Source organism: Stigmatopora argus, chromosome 5, assembly GCF_051989625.1.
Source record: "Stigmatopora argus isolate UIUO_Sarg chromosome 5, RoL_Sarg_1.0, whole genome shotgun sequence".
NCBI classification, from domain to species: domain Eukaryota; kingdom Metazoa; phylum Chordata; class Actinopteri; order Syngnathiformes; family Syngnathidae; genus Stigmatopora; species Stigmatopora argus.
The window spans coordinates 1,393,631-1,410,929 of NC_135391.1; the positions used below are offsets into that span (position 1 = coordinate 1,393,631).

Consider the following 17,299-nt stretch of genomic DNA (forward strand, 5'->3'; position numbering starts at 1 on the left):
AACTGAAGTTGTTTTAAATAACAGATCTTATTTGGAGGCCGATTTTACACAACTAGAATCGTCAAAACTACTTGAACCAGGAAAATCTCATTTTGTTCCGATGAGTCGCCAAGACGCTGTAAACGTCATTTAGCAACATCTCAATAAACAAACTATAAGGACAAGTCATGTATTAAAAAGCGATACTTTTCTCTCGCCGTTGTCCCAAAAATATTACTGAAAAGAGTAGACTAATAGAATTCCATTAATGTCGAATTAGCCCATAGTAGCTAACCTGACCTTTTTCGACATCAAGTTTAAAAAAGCGGGTTAATACTAACGCGCAGGGCATGCGGTGGGATTCTTACCTGATCGCGGTGTAAAACAGCACTTCTACATACAATATATCAATACACTGGCTCAGATTTGGGACTCGAGTCCGACAGGGAACTGTGTTATTAGACTGTAATACACCGAACACTTCCGCAATTACATCCTCTTCCGGTTGACGTACGTCACATCTCAGGAAGCTTGCCTCTGGTTGGCTGATGTGTGCAGTCAGAGAAAAACGAAGATGGCGTCCACCTAATGAATCCACATGCCTACTTTTAAAATTCGACTAGTCTACAAAGCTTTATGCTACCTTTCTTTGCTCTCAACTGAAATACCTTACCGACCAATGAGACAAAAAAGAAAATGTTTCAAACGCAGGAAAGACTGCATGCGAATAAATTCGCCTCCAATTTCCCTCATTGATGCAAAAGCGCGACGACGACTTTTGATGACGTGAACGAATACTTCTAAAGTACTTGTTTTTTTTATATTTATCCCCTGAACACTCCTGAAGTTTATAGCATTTTGTGTTTTCAGCTATATTGACAATAATGTTGACTTAATAATTTCTAGGAACAATTAAATGTTTACGTTGCTGCGGTCGTTGAAAATGCTATTTGTTGTTTGCGTAAATGCGATGTGAGAAGGAAAGTATATCCGAATCTATGCTGCCTGGCAGATTTATATGCACTTACATGTATGATTTTTAAATGTAAATGGCTCGTTGGTCTAGGGGTATGATTCTCGCTTTGGGTGCGAGAGGTCCCGGGTTCAAATCCCGGACGAGCCCTCCTTTTACGCAACGTGAACATTCGTTGATAAGTACCTATATACTTATAATAATTTAATCTTATCAATGTGTACACTTAAACATAAAGTGTACATTTCTTTGTGGTTGGTGGCGGATGTTGCAATACCAGTGTACGTCGCGCGGGGCGTACGTGTCACGTCGGAATCTGACTCTTGCCATTGTCCACCAGGCGCCTTTCGTGTCAATGAGAGTGTGGAGAATGAAGCGGACGAATCCGACCATCACCGCTATCTGACACAGTGGCCCCCCTTTGCCCCATCGGCCCCCGCACTTTCCGACTGGAAGCTGAATGTGCGGCCTTTCAGAGGTACTGCTGCCGTGGCTGGAGTTTGACGTCAAGGCAGCATCCGCGGGCAAGGTAGGAAAGCTAATGAAACACTGGAAGCTAATCGCCGCTACCTGCTCGCTAAACTAGCCGCACAACACTACATTGCAGGTCCGTCAAGTTCAATGTAATTTCCTTACATTAAAGCGTAGGCAAAAGTAACTCTTAAAAATAAATGCAGCCGTGAATAAAGCGCACGCAGCGGCGAGTCTTAAATCGTTAAATGTGAAGTGAGTCACCAGCAATGTCATGACTTGAAAGTGAATGTAAAATCTTATTTGGTCGTAATTATTTCACTCATGATTTCACAAAGGAAATTTTAAAAAAATGCGACACGTGCTTGTCATTGGACTTCTGTGGTCATATTAGAATAGTTTGTTGCATGACCTGAGGATATGATAGTTGACCCAGACAGTAGGCAGTTATTAACTATAACTAGCTACTTTCTGAAGGGGATGCAAACTCATGACACCTCTCCTCTTTTATTATCATTTTTATATCTTATGTATTGCTGTACTTTTAAAATATCATATTTTCTCGCATTTAGGCCGTATTTGTCACTCAAAAAAATGATGACTGAATCGACGGTACGGCTTATATGCGCACAAATTAGACACTAAACGCCATAACGCAAGACAATGCGGCCCATACGGTCATTTATTTCAAAATAGAGAAAATATAAAATGTTTAACAACATTTATTTTGATGTCCATGGATGACATTTTTAAAAAAGTACAACAAAATAATCTAAAGGTATATTGTGAAAAATACTCTTGCTAGTAATATACTACATATGTATATTTCCACTTGTGAATACATTTTGCATTATTTTTTATATTAATTCAAATAATCCAGAGGTATATTGCAACAAAAAAAATACATAATGGTACGTTTTAAATGTGATTTAACCCAGGACATCGATACCTAAAAGTCTCCATTGTGCTTTAATTGATAGTCTTTAAGTGATGCTGGTCCACTTTTGTTTGGATGACAATACATTTGCTCATGTCCGCCAATGACTGTAAAGTGATCCCTATAATTAAAGGGGTGTCCCTTAATCACCTGGCAACCCACTCGGATAAAAACGAGAAGACACGGGGGTCCCCGAGCATTTTAAAACTGGGAACTTCTTCTCTAAATTTCCGCTAGCGTTTACATTAGCACGTTTTTTTTCATTGTGGAGAAATGTTATCACCCTCCCAATCCTGCTGCTAGCATCTGCCCATTTTGTTTTAGAACTTGTTTGCCCGTGAACACACCCTACTTATAAAGGTAATTATTTATTTGCGTTCGTCACTTTGAACGACGTGAAGCCAGAGCGACGAGACCAGACACCCGAGTTCGAGGTAGGATCATCTCCGGTCATGTTTTCTGGAATTTTCTTGTTGTGTGAAGGAAAGACGAAAGCCGCTTAAATCTTTTCGGTGGTAAACGTTTTCAGTGGTAGCCGTCCAATCACGTGGCTCCTGTCATCCTTGTCTCTAGGAGACGTCCAATCCATTTGATCAGAAGTTTCAGTTCAGTTCAAATGGACGCGTCTGTTTTTCCATGATGCTAGTTAAGAACAAAAATTCCTATTAGTCATGCTGGTACACGGTCGATTGGTCGCCGGTCTTTTGGTCGCAGATCTTTTGGTCGCCGGTCTTTTGGTTGCCCGGAAGGTTATGGATGATTAGCATTTAAATGGTTGCTTAAATTCCCTAAATACAAACTGTGAATGATTATTTAGTCATACTTAATGCCCTAGTCATTATTAGGCTAAAGAAAAGCTCCAAATTTCCCGGACTTTTATTGTTTTTTGTTGGAGAACTTGTTAAGACCCTGACTGAACTGTCGTCGCTTCTTAAAGGGACAGCGCATGTACATACAAACTCTTATAGACTCACACGTCAGCTCAGTGAAACTGCTCATGGCCATTGTTGGCTTTTATTGATGTGTTGTTTTACCTTTATTTTGATGTCTATGGATGAAATTTTAAAAAAGTACAACAAAATAATCTAAAGGTATATTGTGAAAAATAATCTTGCTAGTAACATACTACAAATGTATACTTCCACTTGTGAACAAATTTTGCATTATTTTTTTATATTAATTCAAATAATCCAGAGGTATATTGCAACAAAAAAAATACATTTATGGTACATTTTAAATGTGATTTGACTTTTGGTCGTCAGTCTTTTGGTCGCCGGTCTTTTAGTCGCCCGTTGTCGCGGTCGGGGCGACCAAAAGACCGGCGACCAAAAGACCGGCGACCAATCGACCGCACACGCTCAAATTCTTATGTTAGTATTTGTTGTTGTGAAAAACTGTGCTAGCATGAATGCACTTAGCTAGGTTGCTAAGTTCTCCGCATCTAACACTACAAAAGCAACCTGCTTTCAAATCTTAACATTTGTTTTTACTTGTACAAATGTTTACTTACTTCAAATTACATAATGGAAGTACACTCTGCATAAAAGTTTGAGTTCAAACTAGTTTATTCAAGTCTAGTTTCATTAAACTTTTACAAAAGAGCAATAGAGCCACAAATGTGGACAAGATATATGAATAGTTTTTGTAGCTTGAAGAAATGTTGGTCAATGAAGGCAAAAAAAATCTGTCACAATATTTATTTTTGATAGTCTGTATCAATACGCTCTATATTGCATCATGAAACGAATCTTGTTATTTTGGTCTGATCTCAAAAATTCCCCATGAACCCCCTTGATTTATAAATGCGTTAACCATAACATGTCTCTTAAAAGTGTCGTGTAGTTTTTTTTGGGCATTTGGGTTGTTGTTATCAGCCGTTCCAGTCCAAACAGGCCTTGGACTCTTGAACGGTCACACACAAGTGGGCATGCTGACTTCAATGTCGATGTTGTTGATCGAACCGTGACCTTAGAGTCCTGTCTGAATTCATCCTCCCCGACTTTATAAAAACGTCATAGTCTTCGTTTGGGATCGACTAACCTGGTGCCTCAGATTGATTGTTCTACAGTACAGAACAATTTTGTAAGTAGAGGTATCACCGTAGAAAATCTACACGATGGTACCTCTACTTACAAAATGAACTAATTCCAATGTAACTTGGATTTTTCGTAAGTAGAGCAGTACTTTATATGTGCTGTATTTATTAGAGTATAACGCGCAAAGTTTTTTACCAAAAAACTGAAGCAATGTGGTGCGCGTTATACACAGATCCAGGTCAAACACTGCCCCCTGCCGATGAAAAAGTCCCCTCCGCAGCCGTTATGTATAAGGGGAGACATAGAACCTGTCTTTGTCCGCTAGTCGGCAAGTTTATAGGGTAATTAATAGTAGGAATATATTTGGAAAAAAATTTCTCCACAGAAACGAGTCCGCCCAGGGAGCGCTATCCTTGCTCAAGAAAAATGGAATTAATTGTTTGGTGAATCTGATGATGATCAATCAGACTCTGAAAAATGTTAAATATTATCATGATTTAGACCAGGGTTGTCAAACTCGGGTTGGTTCGCGGGCCGTGTTAACGTCAACTCGATTTCATGTGGGCCAGACCATTTTAGATATAATATTTAGATATTTTTTTTATAAATTGATTAAAAGAACTGGATCAAAAGTTCTGAATATTCAGTTTTTTATAGATATAAAACAATGTTTATTTTAGCTTTTTTTAAATATATTTTTAGATTTTACAAAATGATTTTTGAACTAAAAACAGAAAAAATGGATTAAAAAAATGACAATTATTGATTTAAAAGGGGGAAAATCAGGAAATTTAATATACATCTATACTCTTCATTTTAATTTGATCCTAAAACAGAAAGTCAGCACTCATGATTTACTTTCCCGGGCCTCGCAAAATGATGCGGCGGGCCAGATTTGGCCCCCGGGCCGCCACTTTGACACATGTGATTTAGACTTTAAGTGTTTAAAATTGTAAATTCCATTTCAGAATTGTGTTCATATCGGTAGTCGTTTGTTTTACCAGGTTTCCGTAATTAAAAAAATGTTATACCAATTTTTAGTCACAAATTATGGGTGCGCGTTATACCCGAATAAATACGGTAAATCATCTATTTCCTTCCACCGTTCTAAAAAAAACGACCAACTAAACCCCTTAAAAATGATTAAAAGGTCCAAATTTTGTATGAAACATCCAAGAACCACACAAAAATGATTTTAAAAAGTTAATTCATGTATTAAAATAACAAGCATTCCCCAAAAATTACAATACACCAAGGAAGCTAACGTTAGTATACAAACAGATGCACGTAAACACATACATCTAAAAAACTTAAATGATGAATTGAAAACAAAGGACACAAGACTTTCCCTCAAAAATGTCATGTGGTTCCCCAGGCTCTATAAATGTCCTCTCGGACGGAATGCACCCGCGTGGCGGCCGAGGCGGAGTTTTATCTCTTTTTTCCCCCGAGCCCAGCGGACATTGGCGCTTTTTTTTTTTCAGGCATCGGCACTTTTTCTCCGACGACCTCGCCGACTCGCGGGTGAGCGCTCCCTCTTCCTACCCGTCCCGGTCCACCTTCTTCTCGGTCCCCCCTCGGGCCAAAGCTCTCGTTTGCGACTGAAAGGGCCGGTTTGTCGGCTGCGAATCAATGGCGTCTATGTTTAAGGAGCCCGTATTATGGTTTGGCGTGACGCCAGTACAGGAGCGTGAGTTTGTGATTGGCAACGCTTCCTCACGCTATTGTCGCGTTGTCAGCTTCGGGAATGCAGAGGTGCAATGGAAAGCTTGTCAAGTATTTTATTTATAAACGCTTGCTCGCCGTCTTGATGGAGGAAGTTGTCGGTCCACATTTTCTAGGGATTTCCTGCATCAAAAATAGTTGCATCATATTAAGATTATCGGGAAAAGATGGAGTTTTTTTCTTGGAATTTTTAAAAAAAATTATTGGTGTACATTTTTATTGACGGCAATCCATTTTTGACTGGGAAGGCTGGCAACGACCATTCGGTGAAATTAGACTCTCGCCATCAAGGGCGGTAAAATAGCATCACATGAAATGGCGGGTTATTAGTTAAGATAATAACTCACAAAATGATCTACATCACTGGTGTCAAAGTGGCGGCCCGGGGGCCAAATCTGGCCCGCCGCATCATTTTGTGCGGCCCGAGAAATTAAATCATGAGTGCCGACTTTCTGTTTTAGGATCAAATTCAAATGAAGAGTATAGATGTATAGTAAATTTCCTGATTTTCCCCCTTTTAAATCAGTAATTGTCATTTTTTTAATCCATTTTTTTCTGTGTTTTTAGTTCAAAAATCATTTTGTAAAATCTAAAAATATATATTAAAAAAAAGCTCAAATAAACATTGTTTTAGATCTATTAAAATATAACTGAATATTCAGGGATTTTAATCCATTGATTTAAAAAAATCTACATATGTGTCTGACACTCTTGATCTACATGGATGATATAAAACTGTATATCTGTATAGCATGTTTCATAATACAATCATACCTCTACTTATGAAATTATTTAGTTCCAGAGCTTTTTTCGCAAGTTGAAAATTTTGTAAGTAGAGCAGTACTTTGTATGTAAAGTCCCTAATTCGTTCCACAGTCCTCACACCAATTAAACTCTTTAAAATTGGTCAAAATGTCCCAATTTTGTAAGAAAGATGTGAGAAACACACACAAATGAGAGAAAATGATCTTAAAATTATTTATTTATGTCTTATAATGAAAAACAAGTACAGCGCACAGCATTATAAGGTTCACCCTCAATGAATGACACATTTTAATTTCTTTCCTATATATAAAGCACACTGGATTATAAGGCGCCCTGTCTATTTTGGAGAAAATTTAAGACTTTTAAGTGTGCCTTATAGTCGTGAAAATAGGATTTACACACTTTTTTTGCTACCTCTTCTCACGTTCCCAATCTTCTCTGCAGATAGAAGTCCCGCCAGCGCAGCAGCCATGTTGAGCTCCCGCCATCACGGCCAGGGGGCGCCGTCCGTCCTCCGCTCGGCGTCCGTCCTCCGCTCGGCGTCCGTCTGGATCCTGGCCTCGGCCCTTCTGCTTTGTCAAGTGATAGCTCAGGAGGACGTTGGGATGCAGTCCCCCGCTCAGGTTCTCGAGGACCTGCTGGCCCGTCACGGAGACAACAACACCATCACGGTGCCGCAACTGCGTTCCCTGCTGGCTCTCCTCAGCCAGGGTCGGGGGGATGGCGACACCCCCGCGGGACCCGCGACGGATGTGAACGCGACCACCGCCTCGATGAACAAATCAAGGGTGAGTGTCAAGATGAGGGGCGCCGCCATCTTACCTAGGGATGACAAACTACAGTAATCCCTCGATTATCACGGTTCATGTAGAAATATCACGTGCGATGATTTTTAATCTTAAGATTTTCCCTTCAAAGTAACACATTTGTACTCCCTATTAAAACCATTAATATGGAGGTGAAAATTGTGAATTAGGGGGCGGCTTATACAAGGGAAATTGTCAAATTCAACCATTTTAAGGCCATTTTAAAGGTGCGGCTTATACGCGAAGGTGGCTAATATGCGAGAAAATGTGGTAAGTCGCACTGGACTATATAAGTTTCATTTTTGAGGGAAATTTTATTTCATGAAATCCAAAACAAATAACAGATGTGTCATTTCGAAAGGCATTTCAAATAATAATAATAATAAGAAGAAGAAAGGCAACAACAGGCTGAATATATATATATTTTTTTTATTTAATTTTTTTTACATAAAAAAACTATTTACATTTTTTTAACAAATTCTACGGGTTTGCCATGGCGACTGCAGATGGGATAGCCCAAAACTCCGCCCACCGCCAATGTTAAAATGATCGACACAGGCCTAGCGCGCCCTCTTGTGGTTCAGTGTAGAACAATCTGAAATGATATCATGTGTAAATAATCTCACGCACAAGTCGCACCCCGGCCAAAAAAACAAAAAAGGGAAGAAAAAAAACGTATATTCCGAAAAATACGGTAAAAAGTTCACATTGAATCAAACGCGAGAAAAAGGCGTACTGAAATACTTTGGTTTTGCAGTTGTCTTTTGAGGACTCTCTGGTCCAGAATCCACTTAAATCAGGGTTTCCTTTAATTCCACACGTTGCCACATAGTTCTCCCTCTTAACGTCGCCCCCAATTGGCCGGCGAGCATCGTACTTTTCATGTGCTGCCAAGAACAGGTCGAAGGTCACCCGACAGTTCCCATGAACACGTTTCCATCCAAGCTAGCCGGATTACCAGTGTTTTTTTTCCATCTTTTCCCAGTGCTTGCCCGAGGACAAGCTAGCCATCTACAGCATGGGCGAACAGTCTCGATTGGATGGGCGGGGCTTGAAGGAGTTGTGCCCCACCATGCTGCAGCAGTTGGATGCCGGCACGTGCCACGCCCACGACCAAGACGAACCGAGCGGCGAGGTCTCGCCGAGGCCAAGCGACGCTGAAGGTACGACCCATCAAAGTCTTAATTCTCCATCCCACGTTGTCCACCGATCTCCAAGTCCGTTTTTATTTGCGAATATTTTTAGTTGGAAAGGACAAATGCGTGGGAGATGCATTTTTTTGATTGGACAGCGACAATATCTGTTGTTTATTGTTCACATACCATCAAGTGTGCGTGTAATTACAGCTATCAAATATTGCCAATTGACCGGCTTGGATTTGCCAATTGCTACCGTATTTGCTGCACTATAAGGCGCAAAAAAAAGGCATTTTCTCAATCTGATTCGGCTTATAAATGGAGCAATATTGGTTCATCATTACGCGAAATTCCCAGTATACCATATTTTCTCACATATACGCCCCCAAAAATGATGATTTAATCGAGAGTACGGCTTATACGCGCACAAATTAGTTTTGACATGCACGAAACTGCAAGGTGACAAAGACGAAACGCCAAAACGCAAGACAATGCGGCCGATACGGTCATTTATTTCAAAATAGAGAAAAGATAAACAGATAAAAGGCTAAACAAAATGTATTTTGACGTCTATGAGGATTTATACGAGGAGGAGGCTTATATGCGAGAAAATACGGTATTTGTCTTTCCAGAAATCCTCTTAAAAAAATCACAAGTTTTTCTTCCAGATTGCATGCCCCTCCGCCTTTCTAGTTTATGTTGCCAGTTCAATAGCCTTCCTGCATTAATGTGAGCACCCCGTCCGTCCATCCGTCCGTCAATCCGCCCCCCCCCCCTTCCTCAGTGTGGGGCTTTTCTTTCCTGAGCGTGTCCGTGATCAATGTCTTCGCCCTGACCGGAGTCTTCATCGTCCCCGCGATGAAGACGCGCTACATGAAGCACATCTTCACCTTTTTCATCGCACTGGCCATCGGCACGCTGTTCTCCACCGCCGTCCTGCAGCTGCTGCCGGAGGTTTGATGCCCCGAAGCCTCGTTCGTCTCACGTTAGCACGCTAAGGGGCTCTATAACATCAGACCTCGCGTCATAATTTTTTTTTTTATGGATAAGAAAACCTAGGAGATGAATATCAAATTTACAGGGAGTCCTCGAACTACCCACGAGTTCCGTTCTCATGTTATCGTCGTGTCCTGAATGAAGTTGGATTTCACAGTTGGAGTCAACATTTTCGGCACAATACTATAAAAAGTAAAATATGGTAAAATAAAAAAATACGGTCAAATAAAATAAAAAAAACACTCTAAATTCGGCGACAAAACGAAAACAAAATCCACTCGCCAATTCCTCTTTCAATTGAGTAAGACTCGCGGTGCGTTCAGGGGCGGCTCCGAAAACACAGCACTCGACATATCAACATTGCAAACTGATTTGTTACACTGCAGCATGTTTAGTTTGTCATATTTTCAAATTTTATTCCTTGAGAGACATACTAAGAATTTAAAAGTCAATTTTTGGGGGGTCATTTCAAAAACTTAAAGTACAAAATGTCTCAGAATTCAGAATTCTTTTAACAACATTGGTACATTGTGGCTAATCAAGGAGCATATGCATGCACAAGGGAGTCTTAATATAAAAAAAAAATGATTACAGCAGAGATAGAGATACATTTTAGCTTACAGGTTAGCCCTAGCCATAGCCCTCACGCTTTTTAAAAATCATATCAAGTGGCACAGTGTAAAAAAAAGCAGCAATTCTCTCAAATACAAACACAAACAAACGCTAGCTAACCAGAAAGTATCATGGCGGACGAGGCAACGGCGGTTTTAAAGTCCAAACGACGTAGTTTAAGGAAAAGGTAACCAGAGGACTCCCTATACTAATATATTTCACCTATTTTTTTGTGCTGGGAAAGACGACATTTTTTTACGTAACTACGCCACTAACGGGAAGAATCGGGATGAAAACAGACTTGAGTGTCTTTAGCCTATAGCTAAAAGTAGCCCACTGGCCTTCTTCCCTCGGGCCCACCTGGCTTTTTCCTTCCTGTCTTTGTTTCCTCAGTGGTGTCTTGCTGTCCGGGCTTTCTTTCTGTCTCTAAAATAACACTTGCTTCTTGATTCAGGCACCAATGGATGGGTTTTCTTTGCTCTTTTATTTACCTTCTTTTGTTTACAGGGCATAAGGCGCTAACACCGAATGACAAAAACATTACTGTTTTTGTGTGTGTGTGTGTGTGTGTGTGGCAGTAGTGTCGGGATTCGCCCATCTGTGCTTTTTACACACGATCTTGCCTTGTATGACATTAGCCACCATTTTTATTTGAAAGGTCAAAGGTCAGAGCCTAAAGTGGAAGCACCTGAATGGACAATAACATTACTGTTTTGTGTGTGTGTGGAAGTAGAGTCAGGTTTTTCCCATCTGTTCTTTTCACACAGGGCCTTTCCAAGTGTGACATTAGCTACCATTATTGTCTGAAAGGTCAAAGGTCAGAGCATAAAGTGCAAACATCTGAAGGGACAAAAACATTACTGTTTTGTGTGAGTGTGTGGCAGTAGAGTCGCGATTCGCCGATCGGTGCTTTTCACACAGGACCTTGCCAAAAGTGACATTAGATACAATTATTGCTTGAAAGGTCAAAGGTCAGTGCATGAGGTGGAAGCACTTGAATGGACAAAAACATTACTGTTTTTTGTGTGTGTGGTAGTAGAGTCGGGATTCGCCGATCTGTGCTTTTCACGCAGTACCTTGCCAAAAATGACAGATACCATTTGCTTGAAAGGTCAAAGGTCAGAGTATAAAGTGGAAGCACCTCAATGGACAAAAACATTACTGTTTTGTGTATGTGCGTGTGGCAGTAGTGTCTGGATTCGCCCATTTGTGCTTTTCACACAGGACCTTGCCAAAAGTGACATTAGATACAATTATTGCTTGAAAGGTCAAAGGTCAGTGCATGAGGTGAAAGCACCTAAATGGACAAAAACATTACTGTTTTGTGTGTGGCAGTAGTGTCAGGATTCGTCGATCTGTGCTTTTTTACACACGATCTTGCCTAGTATGACATTAGCCACCATTTTTTCTTGAAAGGTCAAAGGTCAGAGAATAAGGTGCAAACACCTGAATGGACAAAAACGTCACTGTTTTTGTGTGTGTGTGTGTGTGTGTGTGTGTGTGTGTCGCAGTAGAGTCAGAATTCGCCATTCTGTTCTTTTCATGGACAATCTTTTGTTTGAAGGGTCAAAGGTCAGAGCATGGTGCAAACACCCGAAGGCACGCACCAAAGCTTTGTGCTGTTTGTCAATTTCTCGTTTCAGAGTGCATGTTAGTGGGGAAAAAAATGGAAAAGAGAGATCTGATAAAATTTTGATTTTATTTTTGGGGAAAAATTGTGACACTACTGTCAATCAGAATGTGGATTTCCTCTTCAGGTGTTGGGACTAACAAGCTCTCTCTGTCTTTCTTTCTCCTCTGCCACTTTTGCTTTCTTTATCCCCTTTTTTCTTTCTTGGGCGGCCGCTCAGCGTGGGGTTACGGCTTCCTGTGCGTGACGCTCATCTCGCTGTGTTCGCTGTTGGGGGCCATGGTGGTGCCCTTCATGAAGAAAACCTTTTACAAGCGTCTCCTGCTCTACTTCATTGCGCTGGCCATCGGCACTCTCTACTCCAACGCCCTCTTTCAACTCATCCCTGAGGTAGTGGCTTACTTGAAGCGTTATGATGTCCATAGATTCCACCATGGTAAAGACTAGATCAATCTATTAAAAAAAAATGAATTATTGTGTTCTACCATATTTTTAGAGGAAAAAAAATCCATCTTTTTTTTGTTGGAAGTTGACTTTTTTTGTGTTTCTCCCTGCATCAGGCCTTCGGCTTTGACCCTAAGGTCAACTTTTACGTGTCCAAGTCTGCTGTGGTTTTTGGTGGCTTTTATCTCTTCTTCTTCACCGAGAAGATTCTCAAGATGATCCTCAAGCAGAAGCACACGGTGAGTGGCATCAATGCAAAAATAAAATCATATAAAACATTTAAAAACAATTAATAGCGGAAAAAATCGCATAGTGAAGACCCGATAATCGAGGGATTACTGTATTACCATTTCAACCATGTAATATGACAATCTATGACTTTTATAACACAATTTCTGACTTCATACTCGTAATATTGCAACTGGAATCTTGTCATATTTTGACTATATTAGAATCTTATCTTTTTTTCTTAAAACAAAAAAACGCGGGTGCCCCGAACGCAGCAGTCGGGGTCGCGTCTATCCAAATTTAGGACAAATTGACGAGCGGTTGTCCTTTCTCCCAGGGTCACGGCCATGGGCATGGTCAATATTCCGCCGCCGAGCGCTACTCGCCATCCCACGACCACCCCGAGGAAGGCGAGAAGCTGCGTCAGAACGGGGAAGTCGGCGGCGTCTCCAAAATGGACGCCGGCGAGGGCGAGCTCATGCTGCGTCCCACGCCGACCCCTCAGGTACGTCTTTTCCGGGCCGCCACAGATTTGGACAAAATGGAGACTCCCCCTGAGCGTGTGTGCTGCTTCCAATCAGGATTCGCAGAGCTCGGAGGGCGGCGGTGGCGGCGGCTGCCATTGGCTGAAAGGCCCGGCGTATTCTGACATCGGCACGCTGGCCTGGATGATCACGCTGAGCGACGGCCTGCACAACTTCATCGACGGTCTGGCCATCGGCGCGTCCTTCACCGCTTCCATCTTTCAGGGAATCAGCACTTCGGTGGCCATTTTGTGCGAGGAGTTCCCCCACGAGCTCGGTAAGGAACAACAAAATGGCGTCTCCTCATTCATTCCTTTTTCCTTACGGAGGGTGCCGAAGTCTATCCCAGCTAACGATGGGCGGGGGGACACCCGGAATCGGTGACCGGCTCATTGCAGGGCACAACGAGACAAAAAAAACAACCAATCACTCATATTTAGGGAGAATTTAGCATACAATTATTTAGCCTAACATTCAGGTTTTGGGGGGGGGGACCGGAGTACCCGGAGAAAACCCACGCAAGCCCGGGGAGAACATGCAAACTCCATACAGTGAGGACCGGTCAGGGATCGAACACTCGACCTTAGAACTGTAAGGCCGGCACGCTAGCCGGCACGCTAGCCGACACCCTAGCTGACACCCTAGCGACAAGCTACCTGACACGCTAGCCAACACGCTAGCCGACACGCTAGCGACAAGCTAGCCGACATGCAAGCCGACACGCAAGCCGACACGCAAGCCGACACGCTAGCCGACACGCTAGCCGACACGCTAGCCGACACGCTAGCCGACACCCTAGCCGACACCCTAGCCGACACCCTAGCGACAAGCTACCCGACACGCTAGCCGACACGCTAGCGACAAGCTAGCCGACACGCTAGCGACAAGCTAGCCGACACGCTAGCGACAAGCTAGCCGACACGCTAGCGACAAGTTAGCCGACACGCTAGCCGACATGCAAGCCGACACGCAAGCCGACACGCTAGCCAACACGCTGGCCGATACGCGAGCCGACATGCTAGCGACACGCTAGCTGTCACGCTAACCGCTACGTGGCCTGTGATTTTCACTTTTTTGTTGATATTACATTCATATCACTCTTTTAGTTTTCTTATTTTCTTCTGTCAAATTCCCGCATATGAATCGAGTGCCAGTCACCTGATTTTTATTCAATATTTGGATCTCATAAGTAAACTTACGAAAAGAAACCATTTGTGCTTGTCCTGGTTGTCCAGGCGACTTTGTCATCCTGCTGAACGCCGGCATGAGCATCAGGCAAGCGCTCTTCTTCAACTTCCTGTCGGCGTGCTGTTGCTACCTGGGGATGGCCTTCGGCATCCTGGCCGGGAACAGCTTCTCCCCCAACTGGATCTTCGCCCTGGCCGGAGGGATGTTCCTCTACATTTCTCTGGCGGACATGGTCAGTCGCATCCCTTACTTTGATATAAATAGATAAATATCCAAGTTACGAAATCCACCTAAAAAGTAAATGCATTTCCTTATCCGTTATTTTATTTTGAAAATATTGTCGCAGATGCATTGATTCTCATTTTAGAACCCTCTACTGGGCTCTCATTGGCTGTCTCACAACAACCACTATCCATGTTTCAAGATTCTCTCTTACATACCTGTCCAACTCGGCTAAATGCTCCCTTTATTAATGAATTTAAATCCCCTTTTTAAGTGATTAAAAACTGCAAATGCAAATCGGCAAATATTTTCACACACACATAGGGCACACATAAAAGTCTAAGATGTACTACAAAGTGGACGGCTTTCGGCCCTGGTAGAACGGGCTCTTTCGGCCATCTGGCGGACAAACACAGGTATTACGTCTCCCATAATAACAGCCGCAGAGGGAACTATTTCAACGGTGCAGGGAACATTTTCATATGCTTTATTCATTTTAAGACATTAATAAATCATTTCCTTATAATTTTCTCTTATTTTTGTGTGTTTCCTCACACCTTTCATACAAAATTGGGATACTTTGACCCATTTTAAAGGGTTTAATCGGTAGTTGTGTGAGGACCGTGGAACCAATTAGAGAATTTACATATAAAGTACACCTCTACTTATGAAATTTTCAAGTTACGAGCAAAGTTCTGGAACCAATTAATTTCGTAAGTAGAGGTACCACTGTATTGTTATTTCATTTGTACTTGATCCTACTTCTAACTGGACGTTTCCTCCCGCCGCAGTTCCCCGAAATGAACGAAGTGAGTCGCGAGGAGGAGAACGCCGGCGGCAGCAGCTTCCTGCTGACCTTTGCCATCCAGAACGCCGGCCTCCTGACGGGCTTCTCCATCATGTTGCTGCTCACCACCTACTCTGGGCAGATGGAGCTCGTTTAGCCGATAAGTCACGTGACTGATTGACCAAAAGCCATCGGGTTCTTCTTCTTCTGTGGTGTCAGCTCCCAAACGACGATGCGACACCTCCGTTAACGACAGTTGATCGGCGAACATGGCGCCGGGACGGGAAGGTGCTTGGGTCGTTGATTTCGAGGCCCCGCCTCTAAACAGTTCTCATTTCTAGTAGTTCGTTTTTTAAATAACGGTTAAAGGATTTAAATTTTTTAAACGCTAAGCAACTGGTACGGATCTGACGTATAGCCAAAATTAATTTAATATCACACCGATTTGAAATTTTATCCAAAACAATTCAAGTACCAGTTTAATTTGTATACCGTATTCTCTGGACTATAAGTCGCACTTTTTTCGTATGTATTTAATTTTTTTTTCTCATTCAGACCTATTGTTTTAGGCTATAGTTATGCAAATTTTTTTTTGATATGTTACATTAACAGGTGCCTATTTTCTGTCTGTTGTTCCCTATTTTATTATTACTTTAATGTATGTTAAAAAATTGCCCACGCCCCCAAAAACAAATTATGCTCCAGTGTGACTTATAATACGATTTATATACATATATCATTGTATATTTGTCAATTTATGATTGTGAAAATGATGCATTACCTCATGCTGTAGTTATAATTCATTTAATTATAACCAAAAAATTGTGCACAATTTAAGATCTCGTTAGCGTCATTGTTTTTTTTTTATTATTGCGTTATGAATTAATTCAAATGTGAAATAATGTAAGGGGACCATTAATTGGGTCAGTATTACATATTTATATTTCACAGTTGAATGAATCAGTGGATTATTGAATCAAGTATGTAACATTTGATTTTTTTTTAATTGCTGTCTTTGAAATTTGCTGCATATTTATTTAATTTGGGCACCAAAAAATGATATTTACGGGACACGGATTCAGTGTCAACACAACTTTTTGTTGCTGTTAGAAAGTTTGTGATTGTTTACTGTTTTGTTTACTGTACTGGTTTATTTCCAGAAGTTACTGATGCTGTCCCATACTTATGCTGCCGCACAAAATATTTAATATCATGAAGAATATGCAGTATGATTAGACTAGAAGAAAATGGCATTCAGGTAGTAATTGGATGAAGAGTTCCTCTTCATCATTGCTGCTTTTTTTATTTACACTGACAGTCTAAGCAAATTATTTATTGCTTATTTTAGTATTTTTACAACAGCTGTAAACGCCAGACATTGTCTTTTTTTGTTTTTGTTTTCATTTTGGAATAATGTTGGGAATTCATACACTAAAGATGCATATTTGGACCGTGAAGTGTGAATTTTATTCACAGCAGCGTCTTCGTGTCCATCCTTTTTCTGTTTTTCTATGCGTAAAAACATTTATATTTTCTTTTTTCAAGAAAATCGAGACTGCTATTTAAGCCGACTTTATACTGGACCAATAAAAGTAAGATTTTCCATGATTGTCTTTGATTTATTTCTGATTTTTTGGGTTCATTATGAAGGCGTTTTAAAATGCCAATATGCCATATTTGTGTCATAATTATTCATTAAGATACATTAGTAGTAGTTAATATATTTCTTTCGGTTGAATTGAGGGGTATGTAATTTAAAATCTGTGATTATTTATCACAATCAACAATATTTTTTAATTATTTTTTAGTAAACTTACGTTTTTAAAAATTACTTTACAAT

At 41.1% G+C, this 17,299-nt stretch overlaps 1 protein-coding gene and 1 non-coding gene across 2 annotated transcripts; both read left to right on the top strand.

The window, feature by feature from the left end:
- The first annotated feature begins 1,030 nt into the window (after positions 1-1,030).
- trnap-ugg (transfer RNA proline (anticodon UGG)) lies at positions 1,031-1,102 on the top strand. The gene has a single exon. It is a non-coding gene; the product is annotated as a tRNA-Pro (tRNA).
- A 6,309-nt stretch (positions 1,103-7,411) lies between these two features.
- slc39a14 (solute carrier family 39 member 14) lies at positions 7,412-17,067 on the top strand. The gene is made up of 8 exons (XM_077601258.1): positions 7,412-7,674; positions 8,678-8,855; positions 12,287-12,456; positions 12,627-12,749; positions 13,076-13,243; positions 13,320-13,539; positions 14,498-14,682; positions 15,464-17,067. The coding sequence occupies exons 1-8, from the start codon at positions 7,492-7,494 to the stop codon at positions 15,614-15,616; spliced, it is 1,380 nt and encodes a 459-aa protein (XP_077457384.1). The 5' UTR covers positions 7,412-7,491; the 3' UTR covers positions 15,617-17,067.
- Positions 17,068-17,299: the final 232 nt, after the last annotated feature.